This window comes from Danio rerio, chromosome 19 (assembly GCF_052040795.2).
Source record: "Danio rerio strain M-AB ecotype USA chromosome 19, GRCz13ab, whole genome shotgun sequence".
NCBI lineage: Eukaryota > Metazoa > Chordata > Actinopteri > Cypriniformes > Danionidae > Danio > Danio rerio.
Window position 1 is genome coordinate 50,697,501 of NC_141039.2, and position 26,099 is coordinate 50,723,599.

At 36.6% G+C, this 26,099-nt stretch overlaps 1 protein-coding gene across 2 annotated transcripts in view; it reads left to right on the top strand.

Annotated features, from left to right (window-relative positions):
* prdm1b (PR domain containing 1b, with ZNF domain) overlaps positions 1–7,500 on the top strand; it is a 32,550-nt gene extending 25,050 nt beyond the window's left edge. For both annotated transcript variants that reach the window (XM_087296090.1, XM_087296091.1), the window contains 3 exons: positions 1–751; positions 1,848–1,976; positions 3,089–7,500. The exon at positions 1–751 is cut by the window's left edge and continues 61 nt beyond it. In XM_087296090.1, the coding sequence (XP_087152216.1) occupies positions 1–751; positions 1,848–1,976; positions 3,089–3,592 (1,384 nt within the window). In that variant the 3' untranslated portion in view covers positions 3,593–7,500. The remainder of the gene's footprint in view (positions 752–1,847; positions 1,977–3,088) is intronic.
* The last annotated feature ends 18,599 nt before the right edge of the window (positions 7,501–26,099 follow it).

Consider the following 26,099-nt stretch of genomic DNA (forward strand, 5'->3'; position numbering starts at 1 on the left):
ACACCCCTCGAACCCACAAAACCATCCCTGCGACACAAATAAAGACGACGAGGAACCTGAAGAGAAGATCGACATCGAGAGAGACACGCCGCCAGACACTCCAGACGAGCAAATAATGGACTTCAGCAAGAAGATCCACAAGTCAGAACCAATGCATGAAAAAACAAACATTTACCCGAGCCTGTCTCCACCGCAGGACGTCCCGCTGCATCTACACAGCCTGTACGGTCACCGAGAGGGTTTGATCTCCTCATATCCGTCAATACGGTCTCCATATCCGCTCTTACCGCAGTATAACCCTCATTACCAGCACATGCTCATTCCTCCATACTCTCCTCCGTTCACTTCAATGCTTCCCACAAAACCAGCCCACCGATACGGCTTCATGAATCCTGACGGTTTGTCCTATCCTTCAATACCACAGTCAGGTTTATTACCTGTATCTCTTCCATATCCTAACACACTCCACGGAGGATTAAACGAAAGGGGGCACAATACTCCCCCCAGAGGAGCGCCTGCAACGCCAGAACTTTCCCCTCAGACTTCTCCTTGCCAGACGCATTATTCTGAATGTGAAGAAGCCATAAATCTGAGTCTGACTACACCTAAGAGCACACCGCCTCCGTCAGCCTCTCCAGCCATGATTCCTGGGTATAAATCTCTCCCGTATCCACTGAAAAAGCAGAACGGGAAGATCAAATATGAATGCAATGTCTGTATGAAGACTTTCGGACAGCTCTCCAATCTTAAAGTGAGTACAATGTGTGTGTTTAAATGTGTTATATCACCTATTTTAAAAGTGAAGATATACTAAAGGTTAACTCTGTATTTATCTTGCTGAAGGCAAAATTATTTGTCAATAATAAAGGGAATAGAAGTGAACGTGTATTCTGAAAATGTTTTTAGATTTTTTAATATGTTTTTAATTTAATTTGTTTTTATTTGTACTGTTTTGTTTGATTTATTTTTGTTTGTTTGATTTATTTGTTATCAAATAATGTTTGTTTTATATATTTTTTGTGCTGTTTTGTTTCTGTTTTTGTTGTTTTTATTATTTTTGTTCATTTTTTACTTGATTTTTTTTATTTTTTTATTTTTTTATTTGTAGTATTTTGTTAAATTTTTTGTTTATTTTTTATTTATTTTAATTTAATTGAACTTTAATTTATGTGATAACATTTTTATTTTATTTTATTTTTTATTATTGAATTTATTTATTTATTTTTATGTATGTATTTATTTATTTGTTTTAATTTAATTTAATTTAGTTTAATTTAATTTAATTTAATTTAATTTAATTTAATTTAATTTAATTTAATTTAATTTAATTTAATTTAACTTTATTTTCACATTATTTTTGTTATATTTTTTTTTTTTTACTTTTAGTTTATTTTCTCTCTTTTGTTTATTTTTTTATTTATTTTAATTTAATTTCACTTTTTTCTTTTTAATTTAACTTAATATTTTTTGTAATTTAATAAATTGTTTGTTATTATTTTTATTTTATTATGTATTTATTTTGTTATTATTATTTTATATAATTTATTTTTCACTTTATTTTTATTTTTTTATTTGTACTATTTTGTTTAATTTCTTTTTTGTTTATTTTTTATTTATTCATATATATATATATATATATATATATATATATATATATATATATATATATATATATATATATATATATATATATATAATTAAATTTTATTTTTATATCTAGATTCTTTTAAGATGTTCCTTTTAAAAGCCCTACAGTAAAAAAGTTTAACCTTATTTATTATTATTATTATTATTATTATTATTATTATTATTATTAACTAAAACTAACATGCGTTTATGTTTTGAAGGTGCACTTGCGAGTTCACAGTGGCGAAAGACCATTCCAGTGCAACCTGTGCAAAAAGAGTTTCACACAGCTCGCCCACCTGCAGAAACATCACCTGGTGCACACCGGAGAGAAACCACACGAGTGTCAGGTGAGTGTAGATAAAGGCCATCAGATGACACTTTTACCCTATGAGCACACCATGACGCATACACACAACATTGCTTATCAGTGAGAGAACCTTTACCTCGTCACTCCTGTTTCCTTTAAAAGAAATGTTTTGTTGCACAGTAACTAGAGAGGGTGTGACGGTGGCATCATTCATCTTGACCACTGAAAATAAATGCAGTTCTTTAGAGAGAAAACACGTCTGGCTTACTGTCTGAATTCCAAAGAAACAACAAGACTATTATATAATCCTGTCTCATCTCCTGCCTCTTGTTTGCTTTTGAATTACAGGATTTATCACTACAAAAAAAGCAGGTTTTTAGAGCTTTTCTCTTGTTTCTAGTTCAAATGTCTAAAAGGTTTTAATTCAAGAAGTATTTTCTGAACAACTGAAAATGTTGTTTTGTTTTCAGAAATAATCTGAGGTCAAAATGAAGTGAGTTTTTATTTAAAACAAGCAAAACATTCCGCCAATTGGGTATGCAAAACAATTATATCGAATCAAAAACCTGCTTAACAGGATTTAATCAATCAAACACAGGATAAGTCTACTTATTTTACTTCTAATTATAGTCATACTTTATTTATATAGGACTTTAAAATAACAATAATTCAGTGTAGTGATACGGAGCTGTAATGTGCTTAAAACCTGCCGGAACTACTTTAGCTTTATATTTATAATTGCTTTGAAAATTAATAGTTATCATTATAAGCACAGAATTAATGAGCTTAAATGAAACTGCTCCTAACTAAAAACCTGCCGGGACTACTTTACCTGTATGTTTATCTGACAATAGAATGCTCATCAGCCAATCAGGATTAAGCATTAACAGTATATCGGAATAGACAAAATGTTGTAGTTGTGAAGTAACTGAAATCATATAGTGTAGTAATATATATCTGCTCAAAACCTGCCGGGACTACTTTAGCTGAAAAAAATACCAGCAGCCAATCAGAATTAAGCATTTAACAATCATGTGGTATAAGAATGCATACCTTAGATAGCGGTAGAGTCCCCTGTACATGCAACAGCTGCTTTGAAAACAATAACTGCACCATACATGAGCTTGAACTGATCGTCTCTGCCGTCCGCAGGTGTGCCACAAGCGCTTCAGCAGCACCAGTAACCTGAAGACTCACCTGCGTCTGCACTCAGGTGAGAAGCCATATCAGTGTAAGCTCTGTGGAGTGAAGTTCACGCAGTACATCCACCTGAAGCTCCACCGCCGGCTGCACAGCTCCCGCGAGCGGCTTCACTCCTGCGCCGCCTGCAGCCGCAGCTTCATCCACAGATTCTCTCTGCGCCTGCACCAGCGCTGCGGCTGCTGTCCAGCCGGCCGGCCCCAGGCCCCGGAGACTCTGAGGCGTGCTGCCGAGCTCCTGGAGCGTTTCGATGCCAGTGCCGAAGCTGAGGCGCTGCCGGAGAGTGCTGCGGAGCCTCAGGTGGATGCGGCCCTGGAGGAATGGCTGGCCCGCAGTCTGCAGAGCGGAGAGGAGGACGGGCTCCTGAGGGCCTGCACTGGAGTCCCACAGCAGCAGGACAGGGCCACGGTGGTGCACTTCAGCCACAGATCCTCCATAAAGACTGAGGAGGAGTAGATGCTCATGTACAGCGTGTTTCATTCAGGTCTACACCCGGCCCCGTCTTGCAAAAAACAAAGTGGTAGTGCTTTATTTTACCGGGGTGTTCATAAGGCTGTTATGACGCCCTCTATAATCATGACATGACACAGGAGATGTAAAATATGCATGCTTATGACAAGTGTCATTAGGTGTCGTTGGCTCAGTTATTTTATATATACACTGTCTTTGTTGTTGTTATAACAACTTGACATAACCAAATATTCTGTCTTTGTTGTTATGTCAACTCGACATAACCAACCTTATCATAAAATGTCATTGACATATCCAAATACATCATAACCTGTCTTTGTTGTTGTTGTTATGACAAGTTGACATAACCAAATACATCATAACATGTAACTTTTATAACAACTTGACATAACCAAATACTTAACCTGTCTTTATTGTTATAACAACTTGACATTACCAAATACATCATAACATGTTGTTGTTATAGCAACTTGACATAGCCAAATACATTATAACCTGTCTTTATTGTTATAACAACTTGACATAACCAAATACATCATAACATGTCATTGTTATAACAACTTGACATAACCAAATACATCATAACATGTCATTGTTATAACAACTTGACATAACCAAATACATCATAACATGTCATTGTTATAACAACTTGACATAACCAAATACATCATAACATGTCGTTGTTATAACAACTTGACATAACCAAATACATCATAACATGTCGTTGTTATAACAACTTGACATAACCAAATATTTACCTGTCTTAAGTGTTATAACAACTTGACATAAACAAATACATTATAACCTGTTTTTATTGTTATAACAACTTGACATAATCAAATACATCATAACATGTCGTTGTTATAACAACTTGACATAACCAAATACATCATAACATGTCGTTGTTATAACAACTTGACATAACCAAATACATTATAACCTGTCTTTATTGTTGACAACTTGACATAACCAAATACTTAACCTGTCTTTAGTGTTATAACAACTTGACATAGCCAAATACATCATAACATGTCATTGTTATAACAACTTGACATAACCAAATACATTATAACCTGTCTTTATTGTTATGAAAACTTGACAAGTACCAGATACATCATAACATGTCATTGTTATAACAACTTGACATAACCAAATACATTATAACATATCATTGTTATAACAACTTGACATAACCAAATACATCATAACATATCATTGTTATAACAACTTGACATAATCAAATACATTATAACCTGTCTTTATTGTAATAACAACTTGACATAACCTAATACATCATGACATCTCAAATAATGTTATTTTTGCAATGACATAACTGAGTAAATGGCACTTAATGACAGTCGTCATAGGAATGCGCAACACATATTTCATATTCATATTCATAGTCAAGATTATAAAGGTTTTATGAACACCCCGTTGAGTAAAGTGTTGCTGAAAATGCTATCTATGCACACCATAGTTGACACCAAAAATCTCTCTTCAGAAGTGGAGGGATGAGCGCGTAAACCAAGCCAATGAGAGCCGCACCAAAACAAACAAATAGTGTTTCCAAAGACTTGAAGAAGACTGTGTCAAACGATTGCACTTCTGCCCTCAGACCTGCCCTAGAATGAAGATGTGATTATACGTTCCTCATCTCATCTGTTTCTTATACACTTTTATCAAGCCACAATTCTCGCTATTAACAAACCACTGTGACTTTTAGCTCAATGATCTGTCCGTTTTTGACTTATTAATAGTTATAGATGTGTTTAGGTGTTAGAGATCATAAAATAAATAAACCTCATGCAGAATATGTGCTTTATAAGTACTAACAACCAAACGATATAATATAATAACAGACAGGTGATACACCACTGGTTAATAGTGAGAATCGGTGCTTCAGCTGAAGTGTTTCTGTTTTATTTTCCATGTGAGTTTGTCTTAACTTATTATTGTTGAGTTTCCTCTTGTTTGAGCACTGTATCGAATGTTTTAATGCTTGTTTATCCGTGTTTAATGTATAATTTACTTTTTTATCTTCAAGTTGTTTTGGGATTCTCAGGAATATTGTGTCAATCCCGCTGCGGACACTATTATGCGACAGTCCAAAGTGGACTGGATTTTCCCGTCCATCACAAGCGTGCGAATGTGTTCGAGTGGAGTATGCGTGTGTAATTTTACAATCCTGGACGTGATGCTTTATGACAATATACAAAACCTAGTACAGCAAAGGGATCGTTCACTGTAGCTCATACACTGTTAAAAGCGATAGTAAAAGTCACTTTAGTTTAGGTCACAGCTCATGCTGTTCACTACTGGATTATTACCTGCTTATTACTAGGATATGAATGATTCATTAGCAGTTATAAAGATGATACATACCCCAAACCTTAACCCAACTTCTACCTTGCTAACCATTAATGAACAGGTAATTAGTCATTTATTAAGCTAGTAGTGTTTGTTGATGTTTATAGTACTGTGAATTGTGACCTAAACAAGAGTAAAACCTGCTTAACTTAATGTTTTAGTAAGTTTCTAATCATCTTGAACTTACATAAACCAAATTGGCTTTCAAATATGAAGTTAAACGTTGTATAACTTTAAAAAATGTACTTAAAATCTGATTAAGCTATTTAAATAAATCAACAATCTACAGTGAGTAGTTACACTGTAAAGAAATGTTGTGTTCCACACAACCAGTTAGTGTTGAGACAACATGAATAAATTAAGTTAACCTATACGTTTTACAAATTTAAGTCGATTAAACCTGAAATAATTAAGTCGTCTCCCAGAAAACCTCAAGAATTGAGTCATTTCAGCTCTTTATAAACAGTTTGAACAAAGTGGAGTTTGAGTGTACTTTAAAAGTGAGTATACCGGTTGTAACTTGAATCTGGTAAGCTTACTGAACTTTTATAAGTGACACGGTGGCTCAGTGGTTAGCACTGTGGCTTCACAGCAGGAAGGTCACTGGTTCAAGCCTTGGCTGAGTCAGTTGGCATTTCTGTGTGGAGTTTGCATGTTCTCCCTGTCTTGACCCGAGTTTCCTCCGGGTGCTCCACACAGTCCAAACACATGCGCTACCGGGGAATTGATCAACTAAATTGGACATTGAGTGTTTTCCAGTACTGGGTTGCAGCTGGAAGGGCATCCACAGTGTAGAACATATGCTGGAATAGTTGGTGGTTCACACCTCTGTGGTAACCCTGATAAATAAGGGAGTAAGCCGAAAGAAAGTGAATGAATGAATGTTTTTAATTATGCGCATACTTCAGCTTAACTTTTTAAGTCAAGTCAACTAATCGCTTTTTACACTGTAGCAGGTTTCCACCAAACCCCTTGGACATTGGACAGAAAACATGCCTCACTTTTTATTTAATATTTAACCCGAGAGGATTATTGGTAGTTGTTTGGTAGTTTTATGTTACTCGGTTGTGTCTGCCGATGTTTACTGTCGTCTCATTCATCAAGCGAGTATTTTTAGCACTATGAACTCGACCAAATCAATGTAGCTGGAGCTGAATTTGCCAATCATGAAGATTGCTCCACTTGTGTGTTTATTATTGTGTGTAGACTATACAGAACTACGGGCACAACTGTACCTCATACTAAACTAAAGTCAAACCGCTAGCTTTCCTACGTTCTTTAATTTATTTGACGTCAGCACTGGAAAAAGCAGGACCTAGATCCACGTGCGGGAGTTTTGCTTGTGTTTAGCTGCAGGGTTGTAGAAAGCAGGCCGTTCCTTCATTTAGTGGCTTCTGTACAGATCTTTTGTTATTATTCTAGATTATTTTTGACTCAGTCTGAAAAGATGTTCATACTTTATAATGTGAGAAACTATTTTTGACAAACTTTTTTAATGTAGCACATTAAACCTTACTTGTCTAAGAGCGCTCCTCTCTCTGCCTGATTATTGGGGATTTCTGGAGAATTTACAAACAAACACACTCAAAAAGGGTACATTCACACACACACACACACACACACAAACACACACACAAACACAAACACACAGGTCAGCTGGATGGGAATAATGAGTGATTTACACTAATGACTCACACCAGCGCTCTGATTCACAGCTGCAGCAGTCACACACACACACACACACACACACACACACACACACACACACACACACACACACACACACACTCTCAAGGACACATTCAGACACACAAACACACATGCAGTCAAACACATACATTCACACACACACAGGAACACACACAAAGACACAGTCATACACAAACAGAAACACACACACAAAGACAGTCACACACACTCAAAGACACATTCACACACACAAACACACATGCAATCAAACACATGCATGCACACACACACACACAAACACACACATACATACACAAACACACATGAACACACACATACATACACACACACACCCACACACAAACACACACATACATACACACACACACACACACACACACACTCAAAGACACATTCACAAACACAAACACACTTGCAATTAAACACATACACGCACACACACACACACACAAAGACACAGTCATACACGAACAGAAACATACATAAAGATATTCACACACACAAACACACTCAAAAAGACACATTCACACACGTGCCATCAAACACACAAGCAAACACACACACAAAGACAGTCACACACAAACACACATACAGAAACATACACAAAGGCAGTCTCACACACACAAACACACATGCAATCAAACATGCCCAAATAAACACACAGGGATAGTCACACACATACACAAAGACACAGTCATACACAAATACACACAAACACCCACAAAGACACATTCACACACAAACATACACAAATGCATAATTACACACACACAAACACACACACACAAACAAGCACAGTAACACACATAAAAACACGTTTACAAAACACACACACACACACACACACACACACAAATACATGTTAAAACACACATACACAAACACATACAACTAAATTCTGTGTGACTTATAAGATCTCTTCATGGGGACCAAAAAAAGTCTCCTCAAGGTCCAAATTGACTGGCATTGCTATACTTGTGGGGACGTTTGGTCTTCGAGCATGATGAAATCGAGTTTTGCGCACATCTTTATTTATTTAACAAAGTTTAAAAAAATCTTTTACAAGAGTGATCTGACCATGAAAGCAGAGACAAATATAATAGTACAGTACATGCTGTTAACAAACCATTAATGTTGCGCATACGGCTATAAAACCATTTCTACACCACATAAACTCCTGACACACACAGAGACACACACACTCCAACACACACATAATAAGAATCTGCTGCTTTACCTTTTATAAATGCAAATAAAAAGTCATAATAATTTTAATAATCGGAGGAAATAACAAAAAACTATTATATTTTTAAGTTAACTTTAACACAACCTCACCGGCCACTTTATTAGGTACACCTGTCCAACTGCTCGTTAACTCATACGTCTAATCAGCCAATCACATGGCAGCAGCTCACTGCATTTAGGCATGTAGACATGGTCAAGAGGATCTGCTGCAGTTCAGAGCGAGCATCAGAATGGGGAAGAAAGGGGATTTAAGTAACTCTGAACGTGGCATGGTTGTTGCTGCCAGACGGGCTGCTCTGAGTATTTCAGAAACTGCTGATCTACTGGGATTTTCACGCACAACCATCTCTAGGGTTCACAGAGAATGCTCCAACAAAGAGGAAATCTCCAGTGAGCGGCAGTTCTGTGGGCGCAAATGCCTTGTTGATGAGGCCAGAGGTCATAGGAGAATGGCCAGACTGGTTCCAGCTGATAGAAAGGCAACAGTAACTCAAATAAGCACTCGTTACAACCGAGCTCTGCAGAAGAGCATCTCTGAACACACAACACGTCCAACCTTGAGGCGGATGGGCTACAGCAGCAGAAGAGCACACCGGGTGCCGCTCCTGTCAGCTAAGAACAGGAAACTGAGGCTACAATTCACACAGACTCACCAAAACTGGACAATAGAAGATTGGAGAAACGCTGCTGCTCTGATGAGTCTCCATTTCTGCTGACACATTCAGAATTTGGCCTCAACAACATGAAAGCATGGATCATCCTGCCTTGTATCAGCGGTTCAGGCTGGTGGTGGTGGTGTAATGGTGTGGGGGAGATTTTCTTTGGGTCCATTAGTACCAATTGAGCATCAACGCCACAGCCTACCTGAGTATTGCTGCTGACCATGTCCATCCCTTTATGAGCACAGTGTCTCCATCTTCTGACGGCTACTTCCAGCAGGATAACGCAGCATGTCATAAAGCTCAGTCATCTCAGACTGGTTTCTTGAACATGACGATGAGTTCACTGTACTCAAATGGCCTCCACAGTCCCCAGAGCTCAATCCAATAGAGCAGCTTTGGGATGTGGTGGAACGGGAGATTGGCATCATGGATGTGCAGCCGACAAATCTGCAGCAACTGTGTGATGCTATCATGACAATATGGAGCAAAATCTCAGGAATATTTCCAGCAGCTTGCTAAATCTCTGCCATGAAGGATTAAGGCAGTTCTGAAGGCAAAAGGGCGTTCGACCCAGCACTAGTAAAGTGTACCTAATAAAGTGGCCAGTGAGTGTACACTCACACACACACAGACACACACACACGCCCCTCAGGCTTCTTCATGTGAAAGTCCCACACAATCGTCACTTTCTGTGGTCGTATTTCTAGAAAGTAGAGGAACTGAAATTGTTGCTCATCACCCAGAACTGCTCAAAAGTGTCCATCATCAGATGCAGAGCAGTTTTTCATTCTGACACACACACACACACACACACACACACACACACACACACACATGCACGCACAGCATTAAACAGCCCCAACATTTACCCACTGTAACCTTATAATGGCTTTTACAGTAAAGTGTGTGTTTTACTCTCAGATGATCTCCTCTCAGTGGCTGAAACAGTAAGAGTCACACACTGAGCTTTGTTATTGCACTTCCCAACATAATTAAACAGAGAACCATGCATATTTATTCATCTTAGCTAATTATCGAAAAATCGAAAACACGCTCACAGTGAATTAACCTCATGTTAATTAGCACACATTTGGATTTGTATAATGCATCAGTTGATGATTTTTAATATAGACATTATTATAGTCACATTTTATTATATAATTGATATTATTTACATCATTATCTAAGACTTTTAGCTAAATAAACTGCTAATGAGCTGCTTATTAATAAATAATAGTTGAGTTTAGGATTATGGATGTAAAATAAAATCATGGTGACACGGTGGCTCAGTGGTTAGCACTATCGCCTCACAGCAAGAAGGTCGCTGGTTTAAGTCTCGGCTGGGTCAGTTGGTGTTTCTGTGTGGAGTTTGCATGTTCTCCCCGTGTTGGTGTGGGTTTCCTCTGGGTCCTCTGGTTTCCCTCACAGTCCAAACACATGCGCTAGGGGACTTAATTGGCCATAGTGTATGACTGTGTGTAAGAATGAGTGTGTGGGGGTGTTTCCCAGTACTGGGTTGCAGCTAGAAGGGCATCCGCTGTGTAAAACATTTGCTGGAATAGTTGGCGGTTAATTTCACTGTGGCAACCCCTGATAAATAAAGGATTAAGACGAAGGAAAATGAAATAATGAATGATTTAAGATCACACATGTTAATAAACTGCTAATATCTTAATAATAATACATCAGTAGTAAATGGTGGGAATTGTTGCTCAAACTATTATTCATTGATTCATCATTCATTTTCATTTAGCTTAGTCTCTTTATTCACTAAAAGAGACTTGTAAAGAAACCACAATAAGCATTTCTTCTTCATTTGCATGGATGAAAAATTAAATTTATGTTATTTTATTTTATTTTATTTTATTTTATTTTATTTATAATTACATTTAAATTAAATGTATTTATTTATTTATTTTAATTTATTTCATGCATTTATTTATATATTTGTTTATATTTTATTTTATTTTTTATTTATCATTATTTTAATTGATTCATTTATTATGTTTATTTATTTATTATTTATTTATTATAGATATTTTTTATTTTTTATTTATTTAATACTTTTTTAAAGTATTATTAGAGCGTCTGATTAATATCTGAAACTTCAATGTCATGTTCATGATAGACAGATAGACTGTGCAAGTATTAAATGCTCTACTAATAATTTAATTTAATTTAATTTAATTTAATTTAATTTAATTTAATTTAATTTAATTTAATTTAATTTAATTTAATTTTAGTTTATTATTTTATTTTATTTTAAATTTAAATTTAAATTAAATTTATGTATTTAAATTTTTTTTTATTTCATGCATTTATTTATATATTTGTTTTTATTTTATTTTATCTTTTATTTACCATTACTTTAAATGATTCATTTATTATATTTATTTATTATTTATTTATTTATTATATATATTTTTAAATTTTTTATTTTTAAGTCAAACTTGTTGCTTTAACACCTAGAAGCTGTAAAATGACGCTTTATTTTAGCACTTGCCTTTATATGATAGACATGTGCTCTGCAACTGTCGACCGGCGGTTATTAAAGTATTATTAGAGCGTCTGATAAATATCTGACACTTTAATGTCATGTTCACGACAGACAGATGGACTGTGCAAGTATTAAATGCTCTACTAATACTGTAGTAAAGAGTGCTGAAATAAACAGAATGCTTTAAAGTGAAGTGAGATGTAGAGAAGAGTGTGATTAAAGGTGTTCTGGAGTGTGTGTTGTTTGTGAAACTGCAGCAGTCGTGAATCAGAGCGCTTGTGTGAGTCATTAGTGTAAATCACTCATTATTCCCATCCAGCTGACCCGTGTGTGTGTGTGTGTGTGTGTGTGTGTGTGTGTGTGTGTGTGTGTGTGTGTGTGTGTGTGTGTGTGTGTGTGTGTGAGATAGTAAGTGTATGTGTGTTTCTGCAAGAGAGAGAAAGTGTGTGTGTGTGTGTGTGTGTGTGTGTGTGCGCGCGTGCAAGAGTGTGTCTATTTGTATCTTTGAGATGAGAGTATGTGTGTGTCTGCAAGAGAGAGTGTGTGCGTGAGTGTGAGAGTGTGTGTGTGCATGTATGGGTGTTCATCTATGTGTGTGGGTGTGTGTGTGTCATGTTGATTGCAGTGTTTTCCTGTACTCTTCTATGCCGTTGTGTTCAGTAATTGTCAGTAAGTGATTCTGAAACCCAGAAGCTTCAGTTCCTGTCAACACGCCGCGGCACTAACGCATCAAAACACAGTATTGCAGACCATAATCATACTCTAGAGTTCATTTATTCCAGGAACTGACTGATAAACACACTGATTATATTATTACTATATTACAGATTTTCCAACATTGAATCTCTTGTTATATTTAATGCAGTGTTTATCATTTCTTTATTATTGTTTGTTAAATTGTTTAAACACTATTTTGAACAACCTGAAATGTAATAATTGTACATTAATGTGACTACTGGATTAATTTATGTGAATATGAATGACCTAATTCATACCAAATGAAAGATAAATATAATTATTGAGCATAATGAGTGTCCTCAAACAGAACATCACTGGCAAACTGATCAAACAACAACACATCTTAGAAAATTAATACAGTTTCAGCCACTAATTTGGACATTTAAATAATAAATAAATTCAAATTGTGTTGATAAATGCATTGAATAAACATTGATAACATTAAATAATGTTTTAAAAACAAAATATAATCCTGTTTTCATGTTGCATTTCTAATAAGTAATATATTAATATTAAAATGACAAATTATTTAATATATATTTTTTTATTTAAAGTTACTGAATGTAGATTAACATCAAGTTTTTCATGGAAAGCTAAATGCCCTGCGCATTCAAAATGAACGTTTATAATAAAGTTTATATAATAATTTTTTCGAAAACACTAAACATGAATTCCTGCTGAACAAAAGGTCTTAAAAATAGATCATCTTATATATTCATGCAATTTAGGCCACTAATTTGGCATGAAAAAAATAATTAATAAAACATAAAATAAAATTAATGTGTATTTTTATTTACTTTAAACGTCATGTTGTATTTTCCTGCTTTGTCATTTGTTAATTGTTTGTTAATTTAAACATAATAATTCATTAAAAATGTATATTTAAAGTTCCTGAGTGAAGATTGACAACGTTTCCTCTTTTTCATGTGAAGTTAAATTATTAATTTCTAAAAAAAAAACTTTCTTTAAGCATGAATTCCCAATGAACAAACAGGTTGTAAAAACAGATCATCTTATATATTCATGCAATTTTAGCCACTAATTTGGCATTAAAAAAAACTTGTGTTGACAAATGCATTGAGTAAACACTGAAAAAAAATAATAAAACATAAAATACAATTAATATGTATTTTTCACTTTAAATTTCATGCTCACTTTCCTTCGTCAATTGTTTATAATTTTTTGCTAATTTAAACACAGTAATTGTTTAAAAATGTTTAAAGTTCCTGCATAAAGACTGATAAAGTTTTCTCTTTTTAATGTGAAGTTAAATTATTAACTCAAACTTGTTTTTGAAAACACTAAGCATGAAGGCCTGATGATGGTAATGAGGAGACCGTAAAAACAGATCAACTTACATATTCATGCAATTCATCCATTAAAAAAGTTGTGTTGATAAATGCATCGAGTAAACACTGAAAAAAATTAAGCATAACATAAACAAGATTAATTTTACTTTAAATGTCAGGTTGCATTTTACTGCTTTGTCATTTGTTTATGATTGTTTGTTTATTTATTTAAACATTATAATTGTTTAAAAATGAATATTTAGCCCTTTATTTGTACCACCAAGAAAAACATTTTGGACAACATTTCTTTACTCCTACTGTCTCTAGTTAACACATGGCATAATTTCTAAAATATCAGCCCATGCCAAATAGTTAATACAGTATTTCGGTTTATGGTAAAAGTACCAGAATTAATGCAGATACTATGAAAAATGTGAAAACCTGATGATAATGAGCAGATTGTAAAACAGATCATCTTATATATATTTAGCAATTTTAGCCACTAATTTGCCACAAATAATAATGTTTATAAGCTGAGATTGTGATGGATTTACCAGGAAATATTATTTCAGTCTTTTATTTATGTATTTATTTTCATGCAAAGTATGATAGAGAATGTTTTCAACTGAATTCAACGCCCATTTCTGTAAAGTTCCAGGTAAACTGCATAAACAGTGTGTCATTAATCATCATTAGACAGAATTATGTGGCGTTTTATCTCACCGCACCTTTTACAAATGAACTGAAACACGGCTTTAAAATTACATAAGAAAACACTAATCGCACTGTAGAACAATGTTCTGAAATTAGCAGTTTTAGGTATTTTGTGATTCATGTTTTTATTCGTTCCCCATTCATCTCTGAAATGCATTTTGATCATCATTAATCTTTCATCCGACAACTTTCAACCTTCAAAAGACCAAAATAAGTGTGTGTTCTGCACATGTGAAATAGTGTGCAGCGCTGTATTGTGTGTGTTGGTGTTGTATATTACACTACAGCACCCTTGTAATAAAATACAGCACATTTTCTATTATTATACACACTTATTTCTCTAGATATGATTTCCTTTTATTACTTTAAGCTATAAAAATGTCAGTAAAAGTCACTGTGTCAAACTGTAGAGTTGAATTTTCAGCATCAGAAGTGGACAGAGCAGAGATCAGCATCCCATAATGCAAATCACAACTGCAAATAAACACAAATAAACACTTTCGAATCACTGACAGATACAAGCAGCAGCAAATACATAAATTGTTTGGGTGCTGCAATTCAAGATGCAATAAGTTACATGTATTACTTTCCATACCGATAAGCTTTTTTCCGATAGACGTTTTCCATTTTATACCGTTCCTTTAACAGCATTGATGTTGTGATGTAATTAAAATATAATATGTTAAATAGACTTCAGCAGTGTAAGTGTAAAACAAGATGAAAAGCTGTGCACATGCACGTGTCAGTCAGCATCAGCAGGCGAGCTCAGAAACACCATTAAAAATAATAGAGTAAAATAAATGTTCATATCTTAAAGAGATGGTGCGGAAACATGGAATTTATTGCAGCGCTTCTTGTCCATTCTGAGACCCACTCTATGTCTTATATCAATCAGCCAGTGGAGATCGTTGATTTTAAAAGAAACCAGACCTTAAATGCACCAATTTTGTAACGGCATACAATTGACTGGAAGTGCTTGACCCAGATTACTGTCAAAATAAAAGTCCTTCAGCATGCTTCTGCATGTACCTAATTACAAATAACATCAGCAAATTGAGAAAACATCTTCATCGGTTTGCAGACGTGCAAGACGTGCTGCAAATCCTCCCAGCGCATACATATTCAAGAGTTCACACTTAAGCTGCGCTCACACTAGGGTTTGTGTGAAATTCTGTCGTGCGGAGCTGCGAAAAGGGGATTAAACAAGCTTATTAGACATTTAAAAAAGCGAGCGATTGCTCCACGTTTTAAATTTCTGTCCAGAGAGGTCATGTTTTGATCCTCGGTTGGTCTCACGCAGTCAAGTGATGTGATTTCACAGGTCAGACTTCACCTAGCTTGAACTTTGCACCGCAGCAACCTGCGAAACTAAACGCATGACCCTGCATTTCTGGTCTGACACATTTGCGTGCATACGAATGGAAGTCTATGGGAGGAAAAGCCCAGAGTGACGCAGCTTCAGGCTGTATTTACACTGCATAGTTCAAATGACTCAATTCCAGTTGTTTTCTGTTATGTGGCACAGAGCAGATATGGCCCATGTACATGTAAGCAGGAATAAATCACATGGGTTTTGATTTACTCCAATCAGATTCAGGCCTTGTTCATGTGGAAATGTGTCTGTTATGAATTGGATCCGAGGTGACGCGGTGGCGCAGTAGGTAGTGCTGTGTGTTCTGTGGTGGAAATTAATTTCATTCATCTTATATTTATTTTGTCCTCATTTGTTCTAGTTATAAAGGTCTGTTCTTGTATTCTTCCATGGGTGTGCTGTTTATGTTAGACCAAGTGTGACCACTTTAAGTAAAGTTTTTTAAACTAATAGGGTATATGCCGAAGCATGCTAATGGGACTTTTAATTTGCCAGTAACCTGGGTTAAGCGCTTCCGGTGAACTGTATGCAATGGAAAAACCGGCATGTTTAAGGTCTGTTTTCTTTAAAAGTCAGCGATCTTCATTAGCTGAGTGATATCCGATATAAAGTGGGTCTCAGATCGTACAAGAAACACTGCATTAAATTACATTTTCCCCCGCCATGTCTTTGTAATATGAGCATTTATTTTTCCCCAATGTATTCAATGGAGCTTCTGCGCTAGCCTGCCGATTCTGACGGGCGTGTGCGAGTAAACGGCTTTTTGTCTCGTTTTACGCTTGAGCAACTAAATTTATGCCAAAGTCTATTTAACTGAATGTTTTTTTTAATGACATTACAACATCGATGCTGTAAAAGGAACCGTATAAAATTGAAAAAATTCACAATAACAGCTCACCGGAAGTGATCAGTATGGGAAACACACTAACTCTGCATATACCACATTTCAAGAGGAACAGGTGACAGGATTGACCACAGCTGATCAATATCACTGATCACTAACTAGCCAATCGGATCACTCTAAATTCAATATAAATATCCTGCATAAACTTCATTCCTCATCTTCATTTTGGAAACCCCCCCCCCATCCATCCCTTCTCCCTCCTCCTCAGTTCGAGCGACACGGTGGCTCGGTGGCCAGCACTGTTGCCCCACAGCAAGGAGGTCGTTGGTTCAGTACTAGCTGAGCCAACCGATACTCTCTGTGCGGAGAGTTTGCATGTTCTCCCAGTGTTCGCGTGGGTTTTCCCCAGGTACTCCAGTTTCCTCCCACACTCAAAAACTATGCAACAAAAGTCACAAGCACTTACTACAAACTAGCGCAGCTAGGGGTGTATTTTGGGAAGCTTTGAGAACTACCTGATCTCATATCCCTCCAAATGCTTATTGACCAGGAGGTAGCCTTGGGCTCATCTATCACCGAGCTCAGGGTTCTCTCCCAGCACAGCATGCCAAACTTGCTTAAATAGTCAAGCATTATCTAAGTGTGAACTCTTGAACATCTGTTTATCTCCAGAAAAGATCTGGATAAGTACATGGTGACTGCATGTTCGGATGGGAAGCGAGGCTGAAATGTAGATGGTCAAAGCTGAAGTTTGAGCGCTGATGTAACTGTGATTCATCCTGTATGTCACTGATGCATTGTGGGAATTACAAACTAGATCAAAAGAGAAACTGTTGCTGTTGTATGATCGTGTGACCTTCTTTGCAAAGAATAAACTTTAAAGACTTTTGGTAAGAATTCGTCTTTTTGACCACTGAGAGAGCCTCCTCAAAGAAAATTGCCACTACACCTCACAGCAAGAAGGTCAATAGCTCAAGTCCCGGCTGGGTCAGTTGGTGTTTCTGTGTGGAGTTTGCATGTTCTCTCCATGTTGGCGTGGGTTTCCTCCGGGTGCTCCGGTTTCCCCCACAGTCCAAACACATGCTTTACCAGGGAATTGAGTAGGCTAAATTGTCTGTAGTGTATGAGTGAATGAGTGTGTGTGGATGTTTCCCAGTGATGGGTTGCAGCTGGAAGGGCATCTGTTGCATAAAAAAGCACTGGATAAGTTAGCGGTTCATTCCGCTGTGGCGACCCCAGAATAATAAAGGGACTAAGCTGAAAAGAAAATGAATGGGATCGGTGCCCTCGTGTTTGCAGTGTAAGCAGGTAAATAATATTTTCACCTGTCAATGCAAGTCACGCGCCATTAAAAACCAAATGACATCAAGTCTGACACATTCATTTCAGATTTCAGACATTTCAAACATTTCATTTTCAGACTTCAGCAGAGTCCCGAACCTTAAATCTCATGCATGAGGACTGAAAAAAGCTTTTATATTGTCATGTAGCACAAGAATTCAAGCATGTTACCGAGAGAGAGAGACAGCAAGAGAGTGCAATATCTGCCACGTAACAAATATAAACTTATATTAAACTACTGCATACATCACACCATGGCCATTACATCACAATGCCGACGGGTTTAAAAGGGCTAGATCAGGGTGTGCATTGAGCGTGACTGTCACAATGATTCACCAATCAGACGATTCCTAAGCCACTATAAATACCCTCAGCTCCATATCTCAGCCATCTTCATCTTGAAGAATCCCCCCTTCCACCCCTACTCCTCCTCCTTTCCTACATGGGTGGCACGGTGGCTCAGTGGAGTGGCCCACGGTGACCTGGAGAGTTGAGCTCTTAGAGTTTAATGTGTGGTTGTTTTAATAAAAACCCCATTTAATTTAGACCCTTTATTACTAAAAAGTCTAAATATTCTCTGCTTGTCTAGAAAATGCTTCCTGTTATCAGAACATTCAGATATTTGTTCTAGAAGCAAGACAAAAACTGTGCGTTACGTAGCCTCATAGAAACTCATAAAAGATTATAATGTCAAATATGATTCCTCGTCACTCATTAAACACATTTGTCTGATGTTTGAGGCTGATTATGAAGATAGTGAGGTGTGTGTGTGTGTGTGTGTGTGTGTGTGTGTGTGTGTGTGTGTGTGTGTGTGTGTGTGTGTGTGTGTGTGTGTGTGTGTGTGTTTGTGTGTGTGTGTGTGTGTGTCTGTGTGTGTGTGTGTGTGTGTGTGTGTGTGTGTGTGTGTGTGTGTGTGTGTGTGTGTGTGTGTGTGTGTGTGTGTGTGTGTGTGTGTGTGTGTGTGTGTGTGTGTGTGTGTGTGTGTGTGTGTGTGTGTGTGTGTGTGTGTGTGTGTTTGTGTGTTTGTGTGTGTGTGTCTGTGTGTGTGTGTGTGTGTGTGTGTGTGTTTGTGTGTGTGTGTGTGTGTGTGTGTGTGTGTGTGTGTGTGTGTGTGTGTGTTTGTGTGTGTGTGTGTGTGTGTGTGTGTGTGTGTGTGTGTGTGTGTGTGTGTGTGTGTGTGTGTGTGTGTGTGTGTGTGTGTGTGTGTGTGTGTGTGTGTGTGTGTGTGTGTGTGTGTGTGTGTGTGTGTGTGTGTGTGTGTGTGTGTGTGTGTGTGTGTGTGTGTGTGTGTGTTTGTGTGTTTGTGTGTGTGTGTCTGTGTGTGTGTGTGTGTGTGTCTGTCTGTGTGTGTGTGTGTGTGTGTGTGTGATTCAGCATTCCTGCGCTCCATCGGCTCCTGCTTGTATTTATTAATCTCTCTACAGTTATCATTATACAGTAGATCTCTGATTACAGCAGAACCGAAAACACAAGCCGCTGTTCCACAGAAACACTGAAGTCTGGAAAATCAACATTCAGTCATTATATATCAGTCACAGTGTGTGTGTGTGTGTGTGTGTGTGTGTGTGTGTGTGTGTGTGTGTGTGTGTGTGTGTGTGTGTGTATACACAATCATCAACACAAACTCATACACTACGGGCCAGTGTAGTTGATCAGTTCCCCTATAGCGTATGTGTTTGGACTGTGGGGGAAACCGGAGCACCCGGAGGAAACCCACACCAACACGGGGAGAACATGCAAACTCCACACAGAAACTCCAACTGAGCCAGGGTTTCTGCAGGTATCATAATGTCAAATTTAACACTTTTTAAGACCTTTTTTAAGACTATTAAGTATTAAATTTAAGACCTATATCACAATATCAAAAGCACGTGAGAGGAAATGCAAAATGTGTGTTAAAATAAAATAATTTCAATTGAACAGTACTGGAGACAGGTTAGATGCAGCACTGAACTACAGGAAAAAACAAACAAACATCTTAAGCCTGATGTATACTTTCGCCTGGCGCCGCACTGCGCACCTCTGCTGACTGCTCGAGCACCTCACAAAACAGACGAGACTTGTATACTTGCCGCGTTCGCCTTTGTGATAGTTTTTCAAACGACAGGGGGCGCTCAAAAGAAACTGACCATAAAATCAGACAGATAAATGGAGAAGTTTCCGGAAATAAGTCATATCATTAATATCATTCAAGATTTTAAGATCATTTTGTTTAATAATTTATTATAGTGATTACAAAGTTGGGCGGCGGGGTGGCGCAGTGGTTAGCGCTCTTGCCTCACAGCAAGAAGGTCGCTGGTTTGAGTCTCGGCTGGGTCAGTTGGTGTTTCTGTGTGGAGTTTGCATGTTCTCCCCGTGTTGGTGTGGGTTTCCTCCGGGTGCTCCGGTTTCCCCCACAGTCCAAACACATGCGCTTTTGGTGAATTCGATATAAATTGTCTGTAGTTGTGAATGAGAATGTATGGGTGTTTTTCAGTAATGGGTTGCAGCTGGAAGGGCATCCGCTGCGTAAAACATATGCTGAATAAGTTGGCGGTTCATTACGCTGTGGTGACCCTGATTAATAAAGGTACTAAAGAAAATGAATGGATGCATGATTATAAAGATTTTCCATCATTCAAGATTTTTTAAATCAAACTTTGATGCATCACTCGCTTTAGTTCATATCTCAGACAGTTCTACCTATTAAAGTTAAATATCCATGGAAATGGGAAAAAAAGAAAATGGGTTGCTCTACAATTATAATTTTTATTATGGCAAGAAACTTTTTATTTTTATTTTGGCCACTCAATAATTCACACATCACTGTCTGGCTAGTTTCTGTCCTCTTCTTATAAGCTGAAAAGGCAAAAATTGTCCAACCCTAACAATCCTGTCCATTATCACCAATAAAGCCTAGAAATTGGGCATCAGTATACTGTAATCCGATAGGTTCAAATATTCTTTTGCAGTTATTAAATATATAATTTGTTACTTAATTACAGTTTGTAGCTGGTACATTGTTTTAACTTCAAATTATACATGAGTGCAAAACTTGTGAATGGTGGAAAAACACATTCTGTAATATTAAAACCACACGGGTCTCCACTTTTTTTTTTGTTTTAGCAAACTTATTCCTCGGGTTTTTCCAAACTTCTTTACAAAAAAAAAAAAAGCATTCCTCCTTTCCCACGGCTGTTGCAACTTCTTGCCAAGAATTATTGATCCTCAGGTGATCTCTAGAATGATCACGCAAGCACGGATCATTAAGGTGTGTGTAGTCATACTGTGTCAGACAAAATCTACAAAGTGATTCATATTCAACAAATCAAACGCTGTTCACTCGAAATCTGTTCATTCCTCCAGCCGAACTCATGTCGTGCTCACCGAAAGCGATCTGGTGATGTGTGGATCGACACTAAAGTATCGATATCGCCGATACCAGCTTTATATGTTCTAGATTCAATTATCTTATCAATATATCGATGTTTCAACAATTTGTAGCAAATATTTAGTTTGTTAGAAATAGTAAAACAGTGGAAAGTTACCACAGTTACCCTAGTTTATCTGAATAATGCCAACTTAGTTGGAACTACTTGTTCTTCCGCCTGCCAAGTCATGTGCGTAATATGGCACTGTATAATTGTAGACCATGCTGGCTAGCCACTGCTGTTCAGTCACGCTGTCATTGGATATGGGTGGCCGCTAGCAAAGTTATGTGTGGAGCTATACTTCACTTCCATAAACTCAAACGATGCTGTTTGTGACAGGTGTAACAAAACAGTGAGGTACTGTGGTAATGCTACAAACCTAATCAAACATCTACATATAAATCACAAGACAGAACATGACAACGTCAGGCGGTCAGAAGAGGAGGAGAGGAGAGGCACAGCTGCTGCTATGGGTGAGACAGACATCACTTTCAGAGTGCTTAGGTGCAGCAGGCAGGCTCTATCCAGAGGGGGAAAATATGGTGATGTGGCTGTATTTTGGGGGCTTGGGTTTTTTTGTGGCAGTGATTAAACAACAAATAAAGGTTCAAAATCTTCAAGAGGGCCGGATTAACATGTCACTAAACTAAAAAGTGTGAATGTTTAGTTAAGATGTTCAGGCAGGCTTTTTAAGATATACATATGCTCAGATGATGTCAATAAAAATGCAAGTTGGCTCTTTTTTTGTTTGATAACTCTTCATCAATAAGTGAAGTTTATTTATAAACTAATGTCGAGAGGATCACGTGCTTATGATTGATCACAGCCGGTCCTGCATTATTCAATGTATGATTGACCAATCAGACGATTCCTAAGCCACTATAAATACTCTCAGCTCCATATCACAGCCATCTTCATCTAGAAGAATCCTCCCTTCCACCCCTACTCCTCCTCCTTTTCTAGATGGGTGGCCCAGTGGTTAGCACTGTTGCCTCACAGCAAGAACGTCACTGGTTCTAGTCCTTACCAAGCCAGCCGATGCTTCTGTGTAGAGTTTTCTTGTTCTCCCCGTGCTCACGTAGGTTTCCTCCGGGTTCCCCGGTTTCCTCCCACCATCAAAAACCATGCAGCTTAAGTTAATTGATTAATCCAAATCAGCACATAGACATGCTGCTAGTCAGTAGTTATCTCTGAAGAGCGATCACTATCTGTTCATTAGCTACTACAGCAGGGGAGTTCTCCAGATCTACCTGAGCTCAAACTCCCCTCTCGCCCTGCAAACGGTAGGGAGCCCCGGGCTCGAGGATCTTATGAGCTCAGGGCTCTCTCCTGTCAACTCTTGAAAATAAACAAGAATAATCCGTAATATATCTCGCATTCAGTATGAATTATGTAGAATACTTGTTACTTTAATTACCCAAACAGTAATTTTTGGGTGGTGTTGGATCGGTATCGCCAATACTTGCCTTCATTTTACTTGGTATCGGATCAGATAGGTAACCAGTGGTATCGCACATCACTAAAGCGAACCCCGCAAACACATCAATGACGTCACATCCGCCACACGCACTGAGGTCACTAACAGAGAGCTGATTGGCTGTTCTATGTTGGTCTCATTTGTAGTTGTAATGCCGCAAATTACATCAGAGCTAGAGAAATAAAGAAATACCACACCACGAAACCAAGCAACAGCAACAAAAGAGAATGAAAATGAGCATTAGATGTAGCATTACATGGACATCAGAAAAATAAGACCTGTGCAAAAATATTTAAGACCTAGAACAGCCAATTTAAGACTTTTTAATGCATAAAATTTCCATTTTTACATTTTAAGACTTTTTAAGACTCCGCAGAAACCCTGTGACCCAGAGGGGACTCGAAACAGCGTTCTTCTGGCTGTGAGGCGATCGTGCTACCCACTGTGCCACCAAAATCATATTTTACATGGCATAATTAGCAAGACGCTGCTGTTATTGTAATTCTGTACAGTAGGCCTGATGATTGTGTCAGATGTGAATGTCATAACTCTGCATTTCTGACTGTGAATTGATCATGAAACAGGTGAGGTATGTTTGCGGTGAGCGTTTATAGGGTGAGCTCAATAAAACACATCAAACACACACACACACACACTGCCTGCATGCAAACAAACAGAAAGAGTTACGGTTCAGTGCGTTTTCACTTTTCCTTCTGACAAATAAAGCTGAAGCACAGTTAAATGTCACAACAGCATTCCAAACATGGTAAAACCAGATGACACAGCAGATAAGGTGTTCAATAAAAGCACGGCGCAGATAAAAGCAGAACTTCACTGTAAATATGTCATATTGCCACAAGCTCCTCATCAAAAAACCTTCAGCAGAAATGCTCCACGCCTGATTTTCTGGTGTTTTTTCTTCCAGATAACTGTGAAGATGCGCCGCAGAACCGGTTTGCTGGACGGCGACATGAAAGCTGGAATGACAGATCATCAGCAAATCACCATTTCTGCTTTCTCTTTATTTTAGTCAGAAACTGAGCTGGTTTTATGTGTGAAATCTGATCAGCCTTGTCAAGATCTGTGCTTTTCTCTTTCTCTTTTTCCTGCCATTGAAGAAACAACACAAGAATGAAGCTTTCAGCGTAAACACAAACAAATAAATACACATTCAAATCCAATTTCATTTACATACACAGTACAATATGCAGTGAAATGTTTATATAACTGCCTGTAACCTTAAACAGTGAGTAAATAAAAAATATTATCATTAAGAATCTAAATTATGGTGTATAATAACAACTAATTTTATATTATAGAAATATAAAACGTAAACAATACTAAAATAACAAGGTTGTTTGCGTTTTAATCTTGCAGTTTTTTTGTTTTTTGTTTTTTTGTAGGGGCAGGTCATGTTTTTTATTGTTTTTTTTATTTTTTAGATTTAACTTATAAATAATGTATTTATTTTTTTACAATGCATATTTTAGGATGCTTAATTTTTTTAAATGCGCTATTTTAAGAGTGCATTTTATTTTTAATATGCACTCTATTTTCTAAGAATGCCCTTTATTTCAGAATGCACTTTATTTTGTAGAGTGAACTTTATTTTTATAGTGCACTTTATTTTAAACTGCACTTCATTTTTTTAAAATGCATTTTACTTTTTAATTCACTTTTTAGAATGCTCATTCTTATGCATGTTTTTTAGAATTATTTTTAGAATGTACTTTATTTTTAAAATGTACTTTATTTTTTAACACACTTTATTTTTTTAAATGCACTTTATTTTCTTTAAATGCACTATATTTTCTTTAAATGCACTGAATTTTTTAAATGAATGCACTTTATTTTTAAACACACTTTATTTTTTTAAATGCACTACATTTTGTAAATAAATGCACTATATTTTCTTTAAATGCACTTTATTTTCTTAAAATCCACGATATTTTCTTTAAATGCACTGAATTTTTTAAATGAATGCACTATTTTTTATTGCATATATTTTTTTTGCACTTTGTTTTCTAAAATGCACTTTATTTTTATATATGCACTTTATTTTTTAAATGCACTTTGTTTTTTAAAATGCACTTTATTTTTAAATGCACTTTATTTTTATTTATGCACTTTATTTTTTTAAATGCACTTTATTTTTATATGTGCACTTTATTTTTTAATTGCACTTTATTTTTATATATGCACTTTAGTTTTTAATTGCACTTTATTTTTATAAATCTACTTTATTTTTTTAAATACACTTTATTTTGATTTTATTTTTAGAACTCTTTTTAAAATCCACTATTATTTAGAATGCATTTTGTTTTAGAATGCACCTTAAAAAGCATTTTGTAAAATGCACTTTACTTTTTAATTCACTTTTTAAAATGCACCTTATTTTTATGCATGTTTTAAAATGCAGTTTTAGAATGCACTTTATTTTTAAAAACCATTTTTTAATGCATTTTTTAAAATTAATTTTTCCATTTAATTAATTTAATATAATCTTAGTTTCTCATCAGCGCTAACATTCATCTCTCTCTTTCTCAGAGTGCAGATGATGATGATGATGAAGATGATGGTGTGTGTTTCTGATCAGGTCAGTCCACACACACACACAGCTGATATTCACTCCTCCTCCGTTTCCACAGAAAGTCTTTTATCAGGTAAGTTGTTTTCCACTGAAGCGTCTTCTGAGTATCTCTGGAACTGTTGCCCTGATGACTCTGTAGAGTCACGGCTGATCTGTGACCTGCAGGAGGCACAGTCTCACCTGCGTGACGTCCTGTGCTGGGTTGTTTTCCTCTAAACACATTTTCAAAAATATCA